Source organism: Physeter macrocephalus, chromosome 15 (genome assembly GCF_002837175.3).
Source record: "Physeter macrocephalus isolate SW-GA chromosome 15, ASM283717v5, whole genome shotgun sequence".
Taxonomy (NCBI): Eukaryota; Metazoa; Chordata; class Mammalia; order Artiodactyla; family Physeteridae; genus Physeter; species Physeter macrocephalus.
In genome coordinates this window covers 28,797,529-28,818,544 of record NC_041228.1, presented here as the reverse complement: position 1 = coordinate 28,818,544, position 21,016 = coordinate 28,797,529, and the positions used below count along the sequence as shown (strand labels likewise).

Below are 21,016 nucleotides of genomic sequence, written 5' to 3'. Positions count from 1 at the left end.
TATATATATATATATATATTGTGAAATGGTTTAGATTATTGCTTTTAATACAGTGACACCCCAGGGATATTTTCTCTGGAAACTTTCTAGGTGTTGTGTTTTGTTTTGTTTTGCAGATATTTGAATGGTAAGGGTTCATCCTTCTGTGAGGATTCTCAAAATATAGAAAGTTCAGGGAAAAGTTTTGACAGAGCTGCAAGCCTACCTGTTATTAAAAAAAACAATTAATTTAGATATCCCAAATAAAAAGAGAGTTAAAATTGAGAAGTTCTGAATAATCTTTAAATCTTATTTATCCTAACAGCTTGCCATCTGTCTTAATAAAACAATCCCTTATATAAAGCCTCATTTTTCTTTTCCTGGAGATTTTCTCATGTACTTATTTCAGCTCTAAGACTTTACCACAGTTCAAAGGTATTCATTTTTTACACAGCAATATTTCTGTGTAATATGAAATATGACATCAGATTTCTGAAAAAAGTTTGTTTCATGTAGTTTTCTCATACTAGTTTAAAAGATTAATAGTTTGTAATTTATTTTTTTGAATTAGTCATATTTTACTTCTGTGTCAGTTTAGGTTGGGCATATTTTAAATAAATTATTTCACTACTTCAGGGTCTCAGATAATATGTAACTAAATATTATTCTATCTTTGTAGTACTTTCCATGTTTTATGGTTTGGCTCCCCTCATAGACTATGTATGAGGGGGTAATAAGTAAATCATTTAGTTGTTAGGTAAACATTTTAGAACAAGGTGACTAAATTCAGCTTTGCTAGATGTATTATTCTTTCATCAAATATTATTTTTATCTAGTCTCCCCTCAGTCCCTTCTGTCCTTCTGTAAATGTTTATTGAGTACCTGTCAAGAGCCATGAAAATGTTGGTGTTACTAAGAATAAAGACACTATTGCTGTTACTGTATCCATAGAAAGCACTGTGGTAGACATTAAGGGAGAAAAACAAAGGGAGAAAAATAAAGTCTAGTAGGGGAAGACTTTTCTTATATTAAACAGTAAAGTTACTATGTAGAAGGCACAATAGTTATAATTCAAGCTTTTACACTGTAGAGCTTTGCATTGTCTAAAACTGATCATGTGACTCTTTCATCTGCTTCTGTGTTCCTATATATCCAGTATAGAAATGAGGCTGTTCATTAAAGCTTTAAGGAGCTCTCTTTCCCTCTCACATGCATTCATTATTCTTTCAAAAAATGTTTGTTGAGTGCTTGCAACATGCTTGTTGTTGAGACTAGCAGGATGAATTAGACACCATCCTTGACTTTGTTTTTAGAGAGATAGCATGATATAATGAACGTATTATGGACTTTGAAGTAGACTTATTGAATCCTGACTCTGGTGATTTGCTGCATTACTTTTGAGCCTTGTAGGCCTTGAAGGATGAGTATGGCTTAAATGAGACAAAGATGGTAGGCTGGGGAAAGACATTGTATCCCATGAATGGCATGAGTAAGCCTTAGCATTATTAAAGTACAAGGCCTACCTAGGGAAAAAATAAAGTGATTAAAATGGAAGTTTTCAAATTTTGGGAGGTTGCTAAAATGGGACATCTTATCTATTTTTAAAAAGCTGTAAAATATTCTTTTGAAAAAAGTAACATGTACCCATGTTAAAAAATTACAAACAGTATAGAGTTTATGGTGAAAAATAAGTCCTCCCACCCCTGATCTCAAGTCCTCCTTCACTTAGGCAAACATTGTTAACAATTTCTTAAGAACTCTTCCAGAAATTTTTTCTCACGAACACACAAATAGGTGTGTGTGCCTGTGTGTCACTTTTGACAGGGAGAATGGTTGGAAATGCAAATGGTGGCATACTCTACCTAGCAATATCTGTTAAAGTTCATGTACTGTCAGCACATCCTTTACCTCATCCTTTAGGTAGCTGCATAGCATTGTAATGCATGGATGTATAATCCCTGTCTTGATGGAAAACTTTCTTTAATTAAGTCCCCTTGGTATCTGATATATTCCTACCAGAAGCAGTGTTGCAGTACATGTCATTTGTAGGATAGATTCCTAGAAGTGAAGTCTGAGTCAGGAGGTCCATGTATTTTAAAATTTGATAGTTGCTACCAAATTTCCCTCCACAGAAGCTTTTTAGCTGTATACTCATTTTTTTGGTATATGAGAGTGCTTCTTGCCCTGTATCCTCCCACGTGGTATATTATCAGCTTTTTTTGTGTTTAACCTTTGCCAGTCTAATTAGTTAAAAATGTTACCTTGTTTTAATTTGCATTATGAGTGATGTTTAATATCTTCTAATATGCTTAAAGGGCCAGGTGTATTTCTCTTTTTGAACTGCCTCCTTTAACACGATTTTTGCATGAAATTTCATTTCTGTTCTTGTTGAAGAGAGGGCATGGTTCTGGTGCCGTGTGTAGTTTTAACCTCCCACTTCTTCCCCACTGATTTACTGCTGAGGAAAACTAGGGCTCTAAGGAACAGTATTTTATACCTTTTAGTTGGTTCATTGTTCAGAGTGACTAGCGATACAAGAAGGTCTACATTTGTGAACAACCTGGTATGTTACACTTCAGAATTTTAATTTTTTTTCTGCATTATCAATAGTTTTATTTCTTTTTTTGTTTTCTTTTTAATTGAAGTGTAGTTGATTTACAATATTCTGTTAGTTTCAGGTATACAGCATAGTGATTTGGGTCTTTTTGCAGATTAGATTCCATTATAAGTTATTACAAGTATTGGGTGTAACAGAATTTTAATTTTTATTCTTAGAAAATGGAGAATGAAGTCAAATTTTGATTAGTGAAATTCCACCAGATTTTGTTTTAGAGATGACTTTGTCAGTAATAAGGGAGATGGTTTGAAAGAGGTGAAAAGAGATGAAATAGTAATTTGGAGGCTGTTCTGTTTTAGGCTAGAGATTATGGGGATCTAAACCTAGGATAAGTAGAATTGAAGAGGATGGGGTTGGATGAAAGTATATTTTGCAATAAAAGTACACAAATGATGAAAACTTCGATATGAATGTAATTTTAGAAGGATAACTCTGAAGTATGAAAATTTTTGTCACCAGCTTATCAAAATCAAGTATTGAATTAGGCTCACTGTGAACTTTTTATCCCTTAGATTACCCCAACACCGGTCAGTTTTTTGTTTGCCTGCTTTTAAAGTAAAAGTAGGCTTTTCATCCTTTGAAAGCTCTTTGAGGGAAAAATTATGTCCATTGCATGCAACAATGCCTAGCATATATGCCTTCAGTAAATACTTGTTGAATGAATGAATGCCTTTCAGAAAGAAAGTACAATAATTCTTGTCTTTTTAGTTAAATTTCATATTTCAGAAAGATCAGATTTTGCCTCCAATTGTGGACTGCCTGTTATGATATATCAAATATTTGAAGTCTTATTTTGGAATTAGATGTAATTGCGTCTGTGCCAAGAGTGAAGATGGTTTATTTTTATTTTTATTTTTAAAAATAAATTTATTTTATTTATTTATTTTTGGCTGTGTTGGGTCTTCGTTGCTGTGCGCAGGCTTTCTCCAGTTGCGGCAAGCGGGGGCCACTCTTCATTGCGGTGCGCGTACCTCTCATTTCAGTGGCTTCTCTTGTTGTGTGCAGAGCACAAGCTCTAGGTGCTCAGGCTTCAGCAGCCGTGGCACGCGGGCTCAGTAGTTGTGGCCCGCGGGCTCCAGAGCACAGGCTCAGTAGCTGTGATGCGTGGGCCCAGTTGCTCTGCGGCACGTGGGATCTTCCTGTGCTCGAACCCGTGTTCCCCACATTGGCAGGCGGATTCCCAACCACTGCGCCACCAGGGAAGCCCCTGAAAATGCTTTTAGAATGCCATCTTTCCCAGGGTCATGGCATAAGCCTCGGAGGCAGAAGAACTTGGAACTCTGCTTTCCCTTTGTTGGCCAGTGGTCTGTTTCTGTGTCCCAACATCTGGGGTAGGGGGCGTTCTCGGTTGTATTTTGCTGGTAGACCTTAATCCTTTAATCACTTTCTAGGTTCTCTCCCTACATGGCCTCATTTTTTTTTAAGATGTGATATGTCTTTCAGGAACAATGGCTAGCTAGCTCCTTGTACATATACAGAGGCATGTAACAAATTTATGGTCATAAGAACGTTTTGAAGTTTCATATTTTATAATAGAAATTCTGACTCCATTATTAACATTGCTTGTAAAATGTGGAACAGTTTCATTTTTGACTTAAACTGACTTTTACAAAGGTTGATCTAAACAAGAAATTTAGAAAAATTCAGAACATTGGCATATTTTATAAGATAAAAAGTATAAGAAAGAAATATAAGTGGAAATTGATAGTCAAGACTCTACTTAATGTCTAATTAGTGCTATTTTAAAAACTGTTTTGGCATATAATTGATGTAGAATAGACTGCACATATTTAAGGTGTATAATTTGATAAGTTTTGACATTTGTATACACTTGTGAAACCATCACCCCAATCAAGATAATGAACAAAACCATCATGCTCTAAAGTTCTCTTTGCTCCTTTTGATTTTTGTATTCTTATATATATTCTTTGAGCTTTCTTGTGGGATATAATTAAGTTACTTGCAAACAATTTCATCCTTTTGGGTCTTTGTTAGACAGGATCAGAACAGTGTTTATACTGGGACTAATTAATTCCCCATTATGTTCTTCTGGGTAGTCTGTCCACTGCCCTAGGAATCATGGCATTTTCCAGTCTGGCTGGTAGGAAGGGACACTATTCCCAGCCTTGTGTGAGCTCTGGGCACATTTTCCCCTAAACGTTTCTGGTAGATCTTTCCTTGGCTGTGGTAGTTTCCACATACACATGCACTGATCAGTGCGAACCTGAGTACTCGAGGGAAACCCTTGAGATTCAAGGGGAATCTCTTTAGAGTCTTTATTCTGTATTTTTCTCTCTTCTCCTATACTCTGTCCCATGAACTGTAGCCTCTTTGATCTTCTTGGACTCTGAGCTCCTTATGAACTCACAGCTCAACCTGGTTTTCTTTTCTTGCACGGCACCCTTGAAACTCTCTCAAAGCAGTCAGTCAGGGCAATAAAAATAGGGCCCACCTCATTTGTTTCTGCCTGTCAGGGATCAGCTCTCCTTTTTTGCCTGTCGTCCTGTGCCTTAAAAGTGGTTGTTTTATATATATAGTACAGTTCTTTTGTGGTCTCAGGCAAGAGCGTAAAACCGCTCCCTGTTCCTCCATCTTGGCCGGAGATGAAATCCCTGCTTAATGCTCATTTTAAATGATCATGGTTTTTGTGCCAGAATGTGGTAGTATTTTTCTGTGGAGGGCTGTTGTATGTGACTTAATGATACATTGTTGTTGCCTGTATGATAGTGATTGCCATATAGGTTTTTCTTTAAGCTGTCATGTATAGTTTCATTAGGAAGACTGGCTTTGCATAGTTGAATAGTTACCTCTTAAAAGTGAGTTTTAAACCTTATAATATTAGGAGATAAGTTACTATTATCTTAGGTCTTACATGGTTAAGCAATGTGTTGCTTATTATAGTAGAGATTTTGGGGCATGTTTCACAAATTGATTAGTAAAACCTATGTTTAAAATCTTTGCTTATACTTCACTGAAGTGTTTGTTAGGTGGAAAACTCTTAGTTTTTGAAATAGGCTATTACAAAGTTAATACTGAATTTCTGTTTTACATTATTATAAAATTATGGCATTCCACCTATTACAAATATACATAATTCAAAATAATAGTAACAAATTAATTTGTAATATTTCAGTTTCAGGAACTCTTATCAATGAATCCAGAAAGGGAATCGGAAATTTGAGATCCTGCTTCTCATCCTACCTCTTTTGATGCATTTAGGTTGTTTAAACCTCTGTTTTACATTATTTACAAAAGGATTGTTTTTATTTTTATTTTTTAGATCTTGGGGGTAGGATTTTATTAATTTATTTATTTTTGCTGTGTTGGGTCTTCGTTTCTATGCGAGGGCTTTCTCTAGTTGTGGCAAGCGGGGGCCACTCTTCATCGCGGTGCGCGGGCCTCTCAGTGTCGCAGCCTCTCTTGTTGTGGAGCACAGGCTCCAGACGCGCAGGCTCAGTAGTTGTGGCTCACGGGCCCAGTTGCTCTGTGGCATGGGGATCCTCCCAGACCAGGGCTCGAACCCGTGTCCCCTGTATTAGCAGGCAGATTCTCAACCACTGCACCACCAGGGAAGCCCAAAAGGATTGTTTTTTAAAAAGGTATTTTTAAAGATTAATTATCTTTGAAACACTAGCAGTGCTTTATAAACTGTATTCTGCAAAATGCTGCTGACCTAAAAATTTTGGTGGTTGTTCAACAGTAGAGACCTGATTCTCTTGTCAAATCAATGAGGAAATGAGTTAATACTAGACAGGTGTTTTTAAAAAAAACGAAACTCATTTTGTGAATTATGGTGTCCATTGCAGTGTTCATACCACATCTCTTACTATGACTGTAGAGGTATTAGTTGCTATTCATGTTTATACTTTGACTTTTTGTCTCTTATTTGTGGCATTTGAATGCAGTATTTTCAACAAGCTTCACTGCATCTATACAATATCTTATTTCAGCTGATACAAATCCTGTAAGGATTGGGGCAATATATCAATATTAAACTAAGCAAGCCTGTGCCAGTTCTTTAAAGATCTCATAGGTAGAGCTTTTGGCAAGGTTTAACACATATATATTAAGCATAGACCAAAGGTAAAAAAGAAGGAAGATAACATTTATTCAGTACTGTTACATGCTATGTACTGTGTTAGATACTTCACTTTGATACTTGGAGATTGGTGGTATTACTGAAGTTTGGGCAGGTCAGATGTTTTGCTCTTGGTTAGAAAGCTCGTAAGTGACAAGAGGTGGGATTCAGTTCCTTGTCTTTTTTTTTTTTTTTGCTGTACGCGGGCCTCTCACTGTTTGTGGCCTCTCCCGTGGCGGAGCACAGGCTCCGGACGCGCAGGCTCAGCGGCCATGGCTCAGGGGCCTAGCCGCTCCATGGCATGTGGGATCTTCCCAGACCCGGGCACGAACCCGCGTCTCCTGCATCGGCAGGCGGACTCTTAACCACTGCGCCACCAGGGAAGCCCCCCTTGTCATTTTTTATTTCAAAACCTAGACTCTCCGCTCTAACATATTGTCTGTGGAAGAAGTAGTATCATCAAAAATGAAATGAATAAACAAAAATGTTTCAAATTCTGTTGAACTGGTGAAATTAGATAATACATGCCCCAAAGAAATTAGTTTCTTAATTATGTTAATTTAATCCTCACCTATTTTCAGAAGGACTTGGAATAATGTGTACATTTGAAGTCTAATATTCTTCCTAAAGGCTTTAGGATTGAATTGCTTTTAGAGCTTTACTTTTACTTTCCTTCTGAATTCTTGAGACTTAAACTTTACATTTATTATGGCACTTTCATTGTTGTGCATAGTGAAATTATTCCAGAAATATTTGAGTTCCTGCTGTGTGGCAGGTGTCCTGGTAGGCATTCAGCATGAGCCATATAATCAGGGGTATACATTTTTAACAGATGTGTCATTCTTTCATTACTGAAATATTGTTATCACTATTATTATAAATATTGCTTTTGGTCATATTTCTTGGGAGTCTCTTGATTCACTCTGATTTTTTGACTTTCAGTTTTTCAGAGCAAAAACCCACCTTTTCCACCCCAGGACAGACAGCTCCTTTGGTCTAAAGAGGCCCCATTCATTTTACAGTACTTCCCTTGTCTGTATCTTGTGGAGTGTGTTTTATGTAAAACAGTGACAATCATGTTCATAATTAATAAGCCTAACCTAGCCCTAATTATAGTGTGTTTTATTGTTTAGTCTTCTGCATTGAATTAAACAGAGATGGAGGGGATGTAAATTTAATAATTCACACAGAGCCCTCCAGTCACTTCAGCCCCAAACATGCAGTCTTGATTATACACAATGCTGCTGTCTCCTATGCCTTTGCTCCTGTGTTCTCCTTCTATGCAGTATCATCCCTTCACACAACTTTCTTTTCTGCTTTCTTAATGTCTACTTGCACTTTTTCTTTCAGCACAGGTATTACATCTGGGATGCTCTTTGCTTCCTGTCCTTCCACTTCCTCCCATCTGCCACAGCCTTGTTAGGATCACCTCCATGTTGCCACAGCATCTTAGATATCTCTATTATTGTCTTTATTTGATGTCTCTTTCTCTTATCAGACTGAGCTCCTGCAAGGAATTATCTGTTCCTTTTTTTTATCCTTATATTTTCATTGTCCAGCACAGTACCTGACAAACAACAGATGTTTGTTACATATTTGATGAATGTATAAATAAATGGCATTGATTTTTATATTTATATTTAAAAAGCTTTAAGTTGCAGGTTTTAAATGTTTTGTCTATTATAAAATATTTCTTTCAGGACCTATATTATTCTTTTGAAAGACTCTTAGGTAGATTTTTCTCTTGAAATTGTGAAAAAAGTTATTTGAAGCCATATTTGTATAATGACATTCAAGTGGCCACAGTAAGATTATTTTCTAATCTCCACTGTCCCTCTATCTCTTAAGATACAGATCTTATGAATGAGACAGAGTAAAGGACTTTAGACTGGATAAAGATTAGGATTCCCTGCTGGCTTGTAATTATCAGAATCTGGATGGTTATTTATTTGAATGAAATGATGCATACATTGTGTACATCAAAAGTAAGCACATGCGATTGTTAGAGGAATGTTTGAACTCCCCAGTGGGATGTCATGGGGTATGTTTATAAACTCCCACTAAGCAGTAGTTCTACAATGGAATTTCACTGGCATTGAGATAATAATTTGCACAGTCAAATTACCTCTTTACAAAAACCCAGGGAATCATGAGGGTCTAATCCTTTATTAATGTCAACCCACAGGCTGCAAGAAAGCGTAAGATTGCCATTCGAAAAGCCCAGGGGAAAAATGTGGAGGCCATTCGGGAACTGAATGAGTATCTGGAACAGTGAGTGTCTTACAAGAGGATTGTGTTTTGTTATTCTGATAAATCTTTTTTAATTAAAATGGAATTTGCATTTGATTTTCCTTTTTGCCTCCATGCTGTTCATTTATAGAATATCTACACACTTACTTTTTCTCCCTTTCCTCTCACCAGATTTGTTGGAGACCAAGAAGCCTGGCATGAACTTGCAGAACTTTATATCAATGAACATGAGTAAGTCGTTAACACATAAAATTTCGTTAAGGAGTGCAATTTTCATCACTATGTAAGTTCAGAAGGCATAGTAGTTTCTAAAGGATTGGTGAGAGGTATGAATCATGTCATTTTAAATTAGCAAAATGAATAAATGAAGAAAAACAAATCGACAGTTTGTTGGTTATAATATGTGAATTGCTTTAGGTCATTTGTGTTTTGCTAAATTATTTTTGTTTGGGAAATGAGTTTTCTTTCAAATACAGATGGCATTCTTTGGAGTTAGGCATGTATGTGCTGAGCTAAGGTTATTTTTAGTGAATCAAAATTGTGAATTTTTAGAATTTAAATTGTTCTTACATACAAAGAGTATTATACTCCCTGCTGTTTAAAAATTCTGTCAATTGTATGCATTTATTAGCCTTAGTGCTAAAAGAATCAACTCTTCCAAAGTAGAAGCATTCTGTTGCCTGGGTAAAAAACCAAGAATAATCAAGAATGTTGAATGCTGTAGGAACTTGCTTATTGGATATTTAATGTTTTTGTTAGCTTTTTTTTTATTGCAGTGACAGGAGGAAATCCCAGTGTGAGAGGATTAGCCCAGTCTTAGTGCAAGTTTTCTAATATCACAGCATTAACGCTAACCTCTATCTAGAGGCAGGCTTTTTTTCCCCCTTTTTCTTAGTGAGGAGTCTGAAGTATATCACATTGTTTCTTTCCTTCCTTTTGAGAGAACAGAATCAGATTCTCATGCACATATTCTTACTGTGCACGAATACTTAGAATACTTAACCTCATTCTCATAGTACAAATAGCTGACGTAGGAAATAATATTGAATGAAGATACTTGTCTCTTGCCTTTGCTCAGGGGTATATATGTATGTGAAGTAGAGTTACTGTATTATCTGTGTAATTCTAATAAAAGTGGGGGCGAAAATAAATTGTCACTTAATGAATGTGTACTATATTCTGGGAACCATTTTTCATTTCTCTATTATAAATGCTGGCTATCAGATTCTCTTTGTTTTTTGTTAGGAAGTTATTTCCTGAATCATGTTTGGATGCTTGTATGATCATATACGTTAATATACTTAGCTTTCTCTTATGTATGTAAGAGTGGTAGTGTATTTGGTTAAATGGTAATGTTTCTATTTTTCATTGTTTTAAAGTCAACATTTATAAAGTATTTTTTTAAATGTGAATTATTTGTATGCTGGAAACTATAAAATATTAATTAAAGAAATTAAAGAACACCTAAATAATACCAAATTCATAGATTGGAGGCTCAGTATTGTTTTGTTTGTTTGTTTTTTAGGGTGTTTTTTGTTTGTTTTTATTGAAGTATAGTTGATTTACAATGTTGTGTTAGTTTCAGGTATACAGCAAAGTGATTCAGTTACACATACATATAATGATTATCTTTATTTAAATTTTTCCTTGGGCTAAATTCTTAGAAGTAGAATTACTTGATTAAATGATATGCACATTTTCAGTGGTTTTGATAAATCATTCCTAGATGTGCACTAGAAAGGTAGTGTCAATTTACTCTCACATCAGCAATTATTAGAATGTCCACTTAACAACACTGGGTGCTACTGTTCTTTCTAATCTTTGCAAATTTTGATAAGTGAAAATTGGTTACACTTTTTTTAAGAGCTCTTTATATAAATGATATGAGCCTTTGTCCTGTCAAGAATATATCCTTGTTTATTATGTCTTTTTAATATTGATTTTTTTAATTTATAGAAACTTTATATTTTTAGATGGTCAGATATATCAATTTATATTGCTTTCAGGTTTTCTGTCCTCTAAGAACTATATAAATATATCACCTCTGTTTTTTTCTTCTACTTCTTTATCAATTTTACTTTTTTGCATGTATTTGTAATATTTCTATATTTAGTTCTCAAATAGGTTATACTTTATTTTTAACTTATCATTAAATTTATTATTATTTGCCTTACCTTGTAATAGCCACATTCAGTTTTGCTTTGTTTTGGGTCTCTAAAGAGTTTATTGAGATAGAGTTGGATGTACATTTAAGAGAAATGACCTGAAGAATCCCAGGAAATCAAGAGATACAAAGACAGAAAAGCACCTGAAAAATAGTTTCTTTTCATGGGAAATGATACTTACATTCTGCCTACCCTTTTATTTTGTATTACAAAACTCTTTTTGGTCTTGAAGCTAGTTACTTACACAATGTCCGTTTATTTTTTCTAAATGAACACTTAGAAGGAATATTCAGATTTACGGTGAATGGAAATAAATGTCTTCAGATTTTTTGAAACTATGAAAATCAGAATGTTCACTTAATTCATTTAACTTGTTTGAGCAAGTCATTGTCTTCGGTAGGGTATTGTTGGTACAAGTAGTAAGTTACTGTGGAATGTCAGTTTACCACAGTTTTGTGGACCCAGTGGCAAAAATGTACCAATTTAGGAATTGCTTGATATAGTTAATACTTTGACATTCTTTTTTTCATATTAATAGTTATAGTAAGTCACAGGCAGCATTGCTAATCTAGATGTAGACTTTTTTACTCCAAATAAATTTCCACAGTAGACTGTTCATATAAGTCTATTCAGTGATTTTATAGAGAGAAAAGGGGATATAGAATTCTGCCACATACTTTTTTTATGTCTTTAAGTTATTTTTATTTAAATTTGCTTCTGATTTATAAATTCTAGATACAGTTATTCTAGTGGTATATGTCACACCATTTGATCACATTGAGACACTTGCTCTAAGTATAAAAAATTAGTCATGATTTATACCTTAACCCCACAGTACATATTATAAATAAAAATATGTATCTTAAACAAAGATACTGAATTTTTTTTTACTTGATTTGTAGTTAAAACTAGATGTTATATCAGCAAGGAGCAGTTAGTAAAGATTGATTATGATTGTGATTATTGTAGGTACAGCCTTACTATAAAATTCTATAACAAAGGGAATTATCAGAATCCTGTAAGGAAAAATCATAATGTTGATAAAGCAGTCAAGCAACAAATACTGTGACCTATACATTTGCTTTTGTGAGGAACAGAAGAACTTCAAAAATTTTAGTTACTGACTCTAATGTAGTAATAATAGTGGTTATTCTATTTTAAACGGATTCCAATTATTTTTACTTCTCTAAATCTTAGTCTCATGAGTTGTATATAATGAATTAATTTCTTTATATATCTGCAGTGGTATTGGCTATGTACCATCTTGGGAGAACTGAGAAAATAGTCATCACTCAAATCACTTTTGTATGGCTTAATACTCTTTGTGTACCCCTGGCTGAGAAAAACTGGATTAGACCATTTCTCGCTCCTTCCAACTCTAAGTTTATTTAATTCTATACTTTATCCACAAAATTAATTTGATTTTATATTTTGTAAAATTAGGGGAAGGTATCCCCTCCTTGTATGTGATACTAAATAATTTTTGAGAAAAATATTTTGGCATTCATTTTTCATTAGAAACTCCTCTCTGCCCATTTTATCTGACATTATGCTGTATAAGAATCAGAGTCACTATTTTGCTCAACCCATTTAAATCTCTAAGAAAATTTATTCTTAGCATTAATATGAATTTTTGGCGTTACCATGAAGGAACACATTTAGAAGGGAACTATCTTTCTGATGAAGCTGGGTGTTTAAGGTAGAGACAACTTCCCCTTCTACACAATGATGAATAAATATCAGATAGGTAGTCACAATACTTTTGTTCTAGACATTTATTCAGTCATTTGTTCAGTCATTCATTATATAGCTATCATATGTCAAGAACCAGTACTAGGTTTTGGGCATAAATATGAAAAGGGCTAAATAGCAGCATGGTCTTTGATGAGAATTATATATAAGGTCCTTCATAAATTTAAAATGCTGTGATTTTGGGCTCATCTGCAGGGTGTTTTTGGTTCCTCTGGCCCTTTGGGTTTGTTTGCTGTACCTGTTTTTATGTTACCGTTGACATATTCATCACTACCATCACCACCTCGATTTTTCATCCTGATGTGTAGTGTATATAGGTAGTATGCATTGTGGTTAAGAGTGTAGGCTGTCTGCCTACTTCCTAGGGTTTTGGTGGGATTAAATGAATTAATATTTGTAACACACCTAGAGAAGTGCATGATACATAATGAGCAGCTAATAAAAGTTAGCTATTATTAGTATTTCACATGTTTGAAACGGCAACATATATATTTTGAAAACTAAGTATATCAGACATTAGTGTAAAATAAATACCTTTGTATATTGGTGACAAATGTCAAAAATAACTGTAGGTAGCCTTTTTCTGTTGTAATGTCATAACCTCCTCACTGGGACTAAATCTTACAACACCTCTGTTCTTTAGGATTTCCTGTAAATAGGAAGGATATTCACCTGGCTTAAACATATAAAATACATTAAGGGGAATTATAGTCATGTGGTATAAGACTATTTTTCCGGAGCCCTTTGCAGCAATTTTCTCCTTAGGTTTTCAGTAAAGATTTTGTTTCTCTACCACATGATTAAATAGTAGTAGAGTGCATATCAAAACCACTAACTTGATCTGTTTTTCATGGGTTTAGAAATTCATAACTTCATCATAATTTTGTATTTGACAATAACCTTAAATAATGAAAAGTCTTTGTAATAGAATATGTGGGATATGTCTGTAAAGGATTTTTAGTGAATAGAGAATATTTAATGTTTATTTCCTCATTACACTTTAGCTATTTGAACATTTTATTAAGTGATCAGTGGACTTGTAGAACTTATTTTATATGTAACCTGATCCAAGATCTTGAAGCCTGTGTTAGTTATGTTTGGATGTCATCCTAGTGACCCAGTTTTAAAAATTTAATATCTCGGGACTTCCCTGGTGGCACAGTAGTTAAGAATCCGCCTGCCAATGCAGGGGACACGAGTTCGAGCTCTGGACCGGGAAGATCCCACATGTCGTGGAGCGACTAAGCCTGTGCGCCACAACTACTAAGCCTGTGCTCTAGAGCCCGCAAGCCACAGCTGCTGAGGCCACGTGGCACAATGGCTGAAGCCTGCGCACCTAGAGCCCATGCTCCACAACAAGAGAAGCCACGGCAATGAGAAGCCCACGTACCGCATAACCCCTGCTTGGTGCAAATAGAGAAAGGCCGCGCACTGCAATGAAGACCCAACGCAGCCATACGTACATACATACATACATACGTAAGAAAAAAAGAAAAATGTAATATCTCTTGATAGTTCACAGGCTGCTTTAGGATTTAAGCTTCTGTTTATTCATTTCATTAAAAAATATTCGTATTTATGAATTCAAGATAAGTACTTTATTAATAAAGGTATTTAAAGTATTTTGGGAATAAAATGTGTAATATCACTAAAATTGTTTTTAAATTATTTTAAGGTGTAACTGACATAAAATTTATGGCTTTTAAAATTAACTCCTTGATGTTTTTCAGCTATGCTAAAGCAGCCTTTTGTTTAGAGGAGCTTATGATGACTAATCCACACAACCACTTATACTGTCAGCAGTATGCTGAAGTAAGTGTTTTCAAAAACAACAACTGTATGTGATTTTATTTTTGTTGGTGTTGGGTATTATGGAACTAAGAATATGTCCTTAATGTTAGGCAAGTATATAAATATGTAAGATGTGATAAAAATTGATTTGTAGGAGTAAAATTTTTAAATTTATAATACTATAATGGAAATACTGACTTTTCAATTAAATGCACTCATTTAAAATAGTGAAATTCTTTGTATTTTTTAAATTGCATACTGTATTCTTTCCTAATTGTGAATTATGTCACAGTTATCACATTTAATGGCCTTTAAGGCATTTACAGTGATTACAATTTTTATATCCATATTCTGGGAAATTCATATTAAGGTCAGTATTTTGGAAAGTAGGAAGTATTTATCTTATTTGATTAACTGTTAAGAATAGCAATACAATTGAGTCCTATAACGTTAAAAGGACTTCATTATTAAGGAATGTCAGTGCAACTAGGAAAGGACAATTCAGTATGAAGTCTAGATTTATAATGCTAGTAATAGAAAATAAAGTTTTGAAGCATTTGGAAGGTAGTTGAAATAGAAATTATACTGGCTTTTTTATATTGGCAGCATTTTTTTATTTTAAAAACTCAGTGATCTTAATGTTCATAGAATATAATGATTCTGGAGGGTAGGTTATGCTTTAAAGTTTAGATTAGCTTTAACAACTTTAAGATGAATTCTTTTAACATCTTGCATTTGTTTACAGAATATCTGTTTCAGTTACTAATGCCTATGGTATGATGAAACATGCTATATTTCAAAGTAGTAAAATAAACAGGTTTCAGCACTCTGTAATTTTTAACAGGTTAAATATACCCAAGGTGGACTTGAAAATCTTGAACTTTCAAGAAAGTATTTTGCACAGGCATTGAAACTGAACAACAGAAATATGAGAGCTTTGTTTGGACTTTACATGGTAAGTTGAGGTGCATGTTTAATGTTATTTTATGAAATGTCATTTAAAGTCCATTAACTGTCCCAGTTAATCACTTCCCTCTTTTTTTTTTTTTTGTATTTCATTGATAAGCATATGATTTTTTTCCTCTAGTTAATTATGAGCAATAGGTTGTAAGGCGGTTATATTTTTGAATGTTAATATATCCCAGCTATTTGACATTTCATTGTCAATTATCTTTTACTATATCAGAATTTAAATCTGCCTTTATGAAATTAAGTAGTAACAGATACAAAGCTATATTATGTAATTCTTAATTGTTTTGTTATTCTTGGGTTCATGCCCAACATTTTATTTCTTACCCTAAATTATAATTGTATAAGATTTTTTTAAACTATGTTTATAAAAGACATATTAGAAATAAAATCTCTAATGCCAAATTAAAACTGTTTTTATGGTATAGAAAAACAGTTTGTGGTACTCATGTAATTAAATATTTCTTTTGTTTATGTATGCTAAATGATGAGCTTAGAAAAAGTCAGTTAACAAGAGCTATGGGAAATAGAGGAAGAATTTAATGAACTTCAAATTTATATAAAATGAGCTCCTCTCTACAGTCAGAATGACTAGAAAAATAAACTTCTTTCATAGGCCAGTTCTTTGAAATTTTAATTTATCCTAGTCTTTTTATGGACTTTTGGATGAATATTTCGTTGGAGCTCAGTGAAAAGAATTGATTGCAGAAATGGAGGCAGGAAGAAACGTAAATGAAATAATTTTCAGCAAAGAAATGGCAAAATATAATTAGAAAACAGATTAAAGGGATTTCAAAAAATTTTTCCTGGATTCTACCATTACCAGTTGTAGCAGCTTGTAGGTACAGTATGGTAGCAGTATCTCTTTTACCAAATAAATACTATTTTTAAAAATAAATAAATTATTAATAATAGTAAAAATACATAGCACTTTATGTGTCAGGTGTTGTTATGAGCTCTCTTTTTTATTTTAAATCATTACATCTTTACATCAACTATTTGAGAAGGTACTATTACTACTACCATTACACAGAAAATGAAACTAAGACACAGAGAGTTCTGATTAATTTGCCCAAGGATGGACACAGAGCTACTAAATGATTGAGCTGGGATTCCAGCTCAGGCAGTTGACTCCAGAGTCATTCTCTTAACTACTGCAATCAGATTTTGGCATATAAATTCCTTAGTAGCAGAGGAGGAGACAAAAGGAAAAAGCATATAACACAGGCTAGGCATAAAAGAAACCACATGGACAGAGCTTCTTAAGAATAAGATATATTTAAGTATAAGATAAAATTTGTATCTTTCCCCAGAAATACATACAATTAAAAATAAGAATATGATTTTGAGGGTCTACAGATTCTTGCATGGATCCCAGTTTAACAATCCCTTGTTTAAATACATCTTTTAAAAGGAGATGATGGCTCCAATTGGTTCTATGGAACATAGTTTGGAAACTCTCGGTGTAGTGAAAAGAGAAATAGGTTGGAAGTGATGATCTCTTTCTACTTCTAAGACTTTCGTTAACTTACTTTGGTTAAGTCAGTTCACTCCTATTGGACTTAATTTTTTTTTCACCTGTTAATGTAGGAAGTTAGACTAAATTATTTTTGAGGTTCCTTATATCAATATTCAGTAATTCTATAGTTCTGACATAGAAAAGTTGAAGTAATTCAGTAATAAGAAATAGCACCAGTAATATCCTACAGTATTTAAGTGATGATGGAATTTTACCTTCAAGGGCTGTGGTAGATAACTAATAAAATAATTTTAGATATTATTTAAGATATCCTTTCTCTTCCTACTACCTTGGATTATTCTCCATTTTAAAATATATTTTCATTTGTAAACACTAATTTCATTCAGCTTTATTTTATTTTAAAAATTGTATTGGTACAGTTTTTTAAAACTCTTTATTATCAGCCCGTTGCAATTATGACCCTTACATGTTTTTGATTGTCTTGGCTACATCAAAGGAGTATTGTTTTTGATGTTTCTTTTTTGTTCTTAGTCTGCAAGTCATATTGCTTCTAATCCAAAAGCAAGTGCAAAAACAAAAAAGGACAACATGAAATATGCTAGTTGGGCAGCTAGTCAAATAAACAGAGCTTATCAGGTTAGTATTGATAATTTTATATTATGACATAGGTCAGTTAATGTATTTCTTAGTTGTTTATGTTTCTACAAACTACAAAGCTAGATGTCTATCATTGAACTTTTGTGCTTTTGGGTCTTTATCAAATGTTTTAACTGTGTAGAATTAGCTTGTAGGATCCTTTTTTTTTTCCCTCAAAAGGAGTCTGTTACTATTATGATCCCATAATGAGCCTTATCATCTCAGTAGTTCTACATTTGGCAAATAAAAAAAAGTAATTGTAAAAATCCAGAAAGGTTAAATTTCATGATGCATTTCAGAGGCAGATTGGGTATGTGAGTGTATTATTAATCAGAGATATGTCAAATAATAAAAAAGAGGAAGAAAATCCTGAAAGTAAACTAACAAGACTATATAGCAAAGTTTATGTACTCTGCTTACAGTCAGATCTTATCTGAAACATCTCCCCTCATTTTTTAGTTTACTGAAGCTTATCCCTAGGAGATTCTTCAGGAAAGACTCATGGAAAAATTCATCTTCTTACATCTTTCATGTTTGTAACTTATCGTCTATAGTCTTTATATTTGAAGGACAATTTGACTTTTTATACATCCTTTGCTTTTAAATACATTTACTTAAGTATTAAGCATATTGTTCCTTTTTTTGTTTTGTTTTGTTTTTAGGATAAAATATTGCTGTCGGGGCTTCCCTGGTGGCGCGGTGGTTGTGCGTCCGCCTGCCGATGCAGGGGAACCGGGTTCGCGCCCCGGTCTGGGAGGATCCCACGTGCCGCGGAGCTGCTGGGCCCGTGAGCCATGGCCGCTGGGCCTGCGCGTCCGGAGCCTGTGCTCCGCAACGGGAGAGGCCACAACAGAGGGAGGCCGCATACCACAAAAAAAAAAAAAAAAATATTGCTGTCAACAAGTTTCATGCCATCCTGATTTTCTTTCTCTAATAAGTGACTTGTACTTTTTGTCTGGTTGCCCAAAGGAATTTTTTCCTTATCTTTAAAATCCAGTAGTTTCACTATGATAACGTTTTGTTGATATTCTTGGGTTCGTCTTCCCAAATACACTATAGACCTTTTTTTTTTTTTTTTTTAGCGGTACACAGGCCTCTCACTCTTGTGGCCTCTCCCTTTGCGGAGCACAGGCCCCGGATGCGCAGGCTCAGCGACCATGGGTCACGGGCCTAGCCACTTCGCGGCATGTGGGATCTTCCTGGACTGGGGCACAAACCCATGTCCCCTGCATTGGCAGGTGGACTCTCAACCACTAAGCCACCAGGGAAGCCCAGACCTTTTTAATCTTTGGATTCAGTCCTCTTTTAATTTGAGAAAAGTTGCTTTTACAACTATGATTTTGAATTTTTTTTGCTTGATTCCTTAAGTTTTCTTTTTCAGGTCTCCAACTATAAGTTTATTGGATCTCCTTTCGCACTTCCTTTTATCATTCATTTTTTTTTTTCAAATCCTTCTGTCATTTTCTGTATTTTATTTTCTTCTTTTTTCCTGGTAGTAATTTTTTTGTGGAGTTAATTCTTCTTTTTCTGTTCTCTGCATTTAAATAAGATAGTTTTTCTGGGCTGTTAGGGGGTGGTTTTTACCGTCTTAGGGGAGTCAGAGATAGAACAGCATAACTTTCCCAGCTTGACCTTTATATGTTTCCTCTTCTTTGTTACAGAGAACTCAAATATGACCTCTCTATATATCCAGTCTTTCTTAGAACTAGGTCAGGTTCAGAATGATTTTTCTGGCTGCAGGCCTCTCTGTGTTCTACCCCTATGGGTCTACAGATCTTGAATTTTGAGGTGGTGTTCTCAGTTTTAAATGTTACATTTTGTTGTTGTTGTTTTTTCTTCTGGGATTTTCTGCTTCTGGGTATCACTACCTCCCACCCTCCCCTTCTCCCCTTATCAAACCATCTCTCCCTCTTAACCCCAGTGTTTCTGCCCTGTTAAATTTGGTTTCAGTTTCTATAGTTTTCTTTCAGTGTGAGGTTTTTTTCCTTTTGGAAGAGGGTGTTTGCTGGATAATTCAGAGATTTTTGAGGTCTTAGACTATTAGATTTGTTTAATGTCACGTTTGCATGCAGTTTTTTATACTTTGATTTGGAGCCTATGAGACTGTCATAGTTTTGCAAGCCATTTGCAGATGCATCAGTTCATACTTTTTTTACTTAGGTGGCTTATAGAGTAGTAGGTTGTCCTCTTTTATATCCTGTAGTGCCTACCACATAGCTGTTGAGCTTTTGTAGGTCCTGCTGCTGTTGGTGGTATAACAACCTAAGGTTTTGAAGGATTGCCTGCAGTATAGTTTTTTTTGAAAGATATCTTTGTTGGGTTTGTTTCCTCTTATTTTGGTCTTAGTTTTGGTGCTATTTGTTTCTTTGTTTTTGTATTCCTGGTTGGGGAGATTAAAACAATTCAGTGCCCTGTGATCACACCATTTGGTCACTTTTGTGTAGTTTTATTATATATAATAGAGAATGTTGGTTCTGTTGGCATATTGCAAGTCAGAATATTTATAAATATTAGCTAGGCTGTCCTTCTTCAAATGGAGTTTGAGATGACTCGAGGGGTTCCACACAGAGTAGGCTTGGGGGTTGGGGGTTGCGAGGGAGGGAGGGGTAGTTTGTGATTTAGAAATAAGACTTGGATAATATGAAAATAATAGTATGCAAACTACATCATTGTTTTTAAGATTTTTTTGAGAAACAACTAGCTGCTCAGAGAGTGCTTTTTTTGACATGGCATGACTATATATTTCTAAAATCAATTTTTTTTTCTTTTTTTGCGGTACATGGGCCTCTCACTGTTGTGGCCTCTCCCGTTGCGGTGCACAGGCTCCGGAAATAGTATGCAAACTACATCATTGTTTTTAAGATTTTTTTGAGAAACAACTAGCTGCTCAGAGAGTGCTTTTTTTGACATGGCATGACTATATTTCTAAAATCAATTTTTTTTTCTTTTTTTGCGGTACATGGGCCTCTCACTGTTGTGGCCTCTCCCGTTGCGGAGCACAGGCTCCGGATGTGCAGGCTCAGCGGCCATGGCTCACAGGCCTAGCCGCTCCACGGCATGTGGGATCTTCCTGGACCAGGGCTCGAACCCATGTCCCCTGCATTGGCAGGCGGATTCTCAACCACTGTGCCACCAGGGAAGCCCCTTTATTCAGTTGTTGATAGGCGTTTGGATTATTTCCTGTTTGAGGCTATTATGAATAATACTACACTGATATTGCTGTACAAGTCTCTTGGTGTATATGTACATGTATTTCTTAGGAGTGTATACCTTTGAGTGGAAATACTGGGTCATAGGAT

The 21,016-nt window shown here is 34.7% G+C and overlaps 1 protein-coding gene across 5 annotated transcripts in view; it reads left to right on the top strand.

The window, feature by feature from the left end:
• The window catches only part of EMC2 (ER membrane protein complex subunit 2), a 58,507-nt gene that overhangs the window by 17,192 nt on the left and 20,299 nt on the right, over positions 1-21,016 (top strand). For all 5 annotated transcript variants that reach the window (XR_003683364.2, XR_008619530.1, XM_055091297.1 and 2 more), the window contains exons 6-10: positions 8,860-8,945; positions 9,096-9,155; positions 14,572-14,653; positions 15,477-15,587; positions 17,613-17,717. Coding sequence is in view for 3 of the 5 variants with exons in the window: in XM_055091297.1 (XP_054947272.1) it covers positions 8,860-8,945; positions 9,096-9,155; positions 14,572-14,653; positions 15,477-15,587; positions 17,613-17,717 (444 nt within the window). In the remaining 2 variants the exon portion in view is untranslated. The remainder of the gene's footprint in view (positions 1-8,859; positions 8,946-9,095; positions 9,156-14,571; positions 14,654-15,476; positions 15,588-17,612; positions 17,718-21,016) is intronic.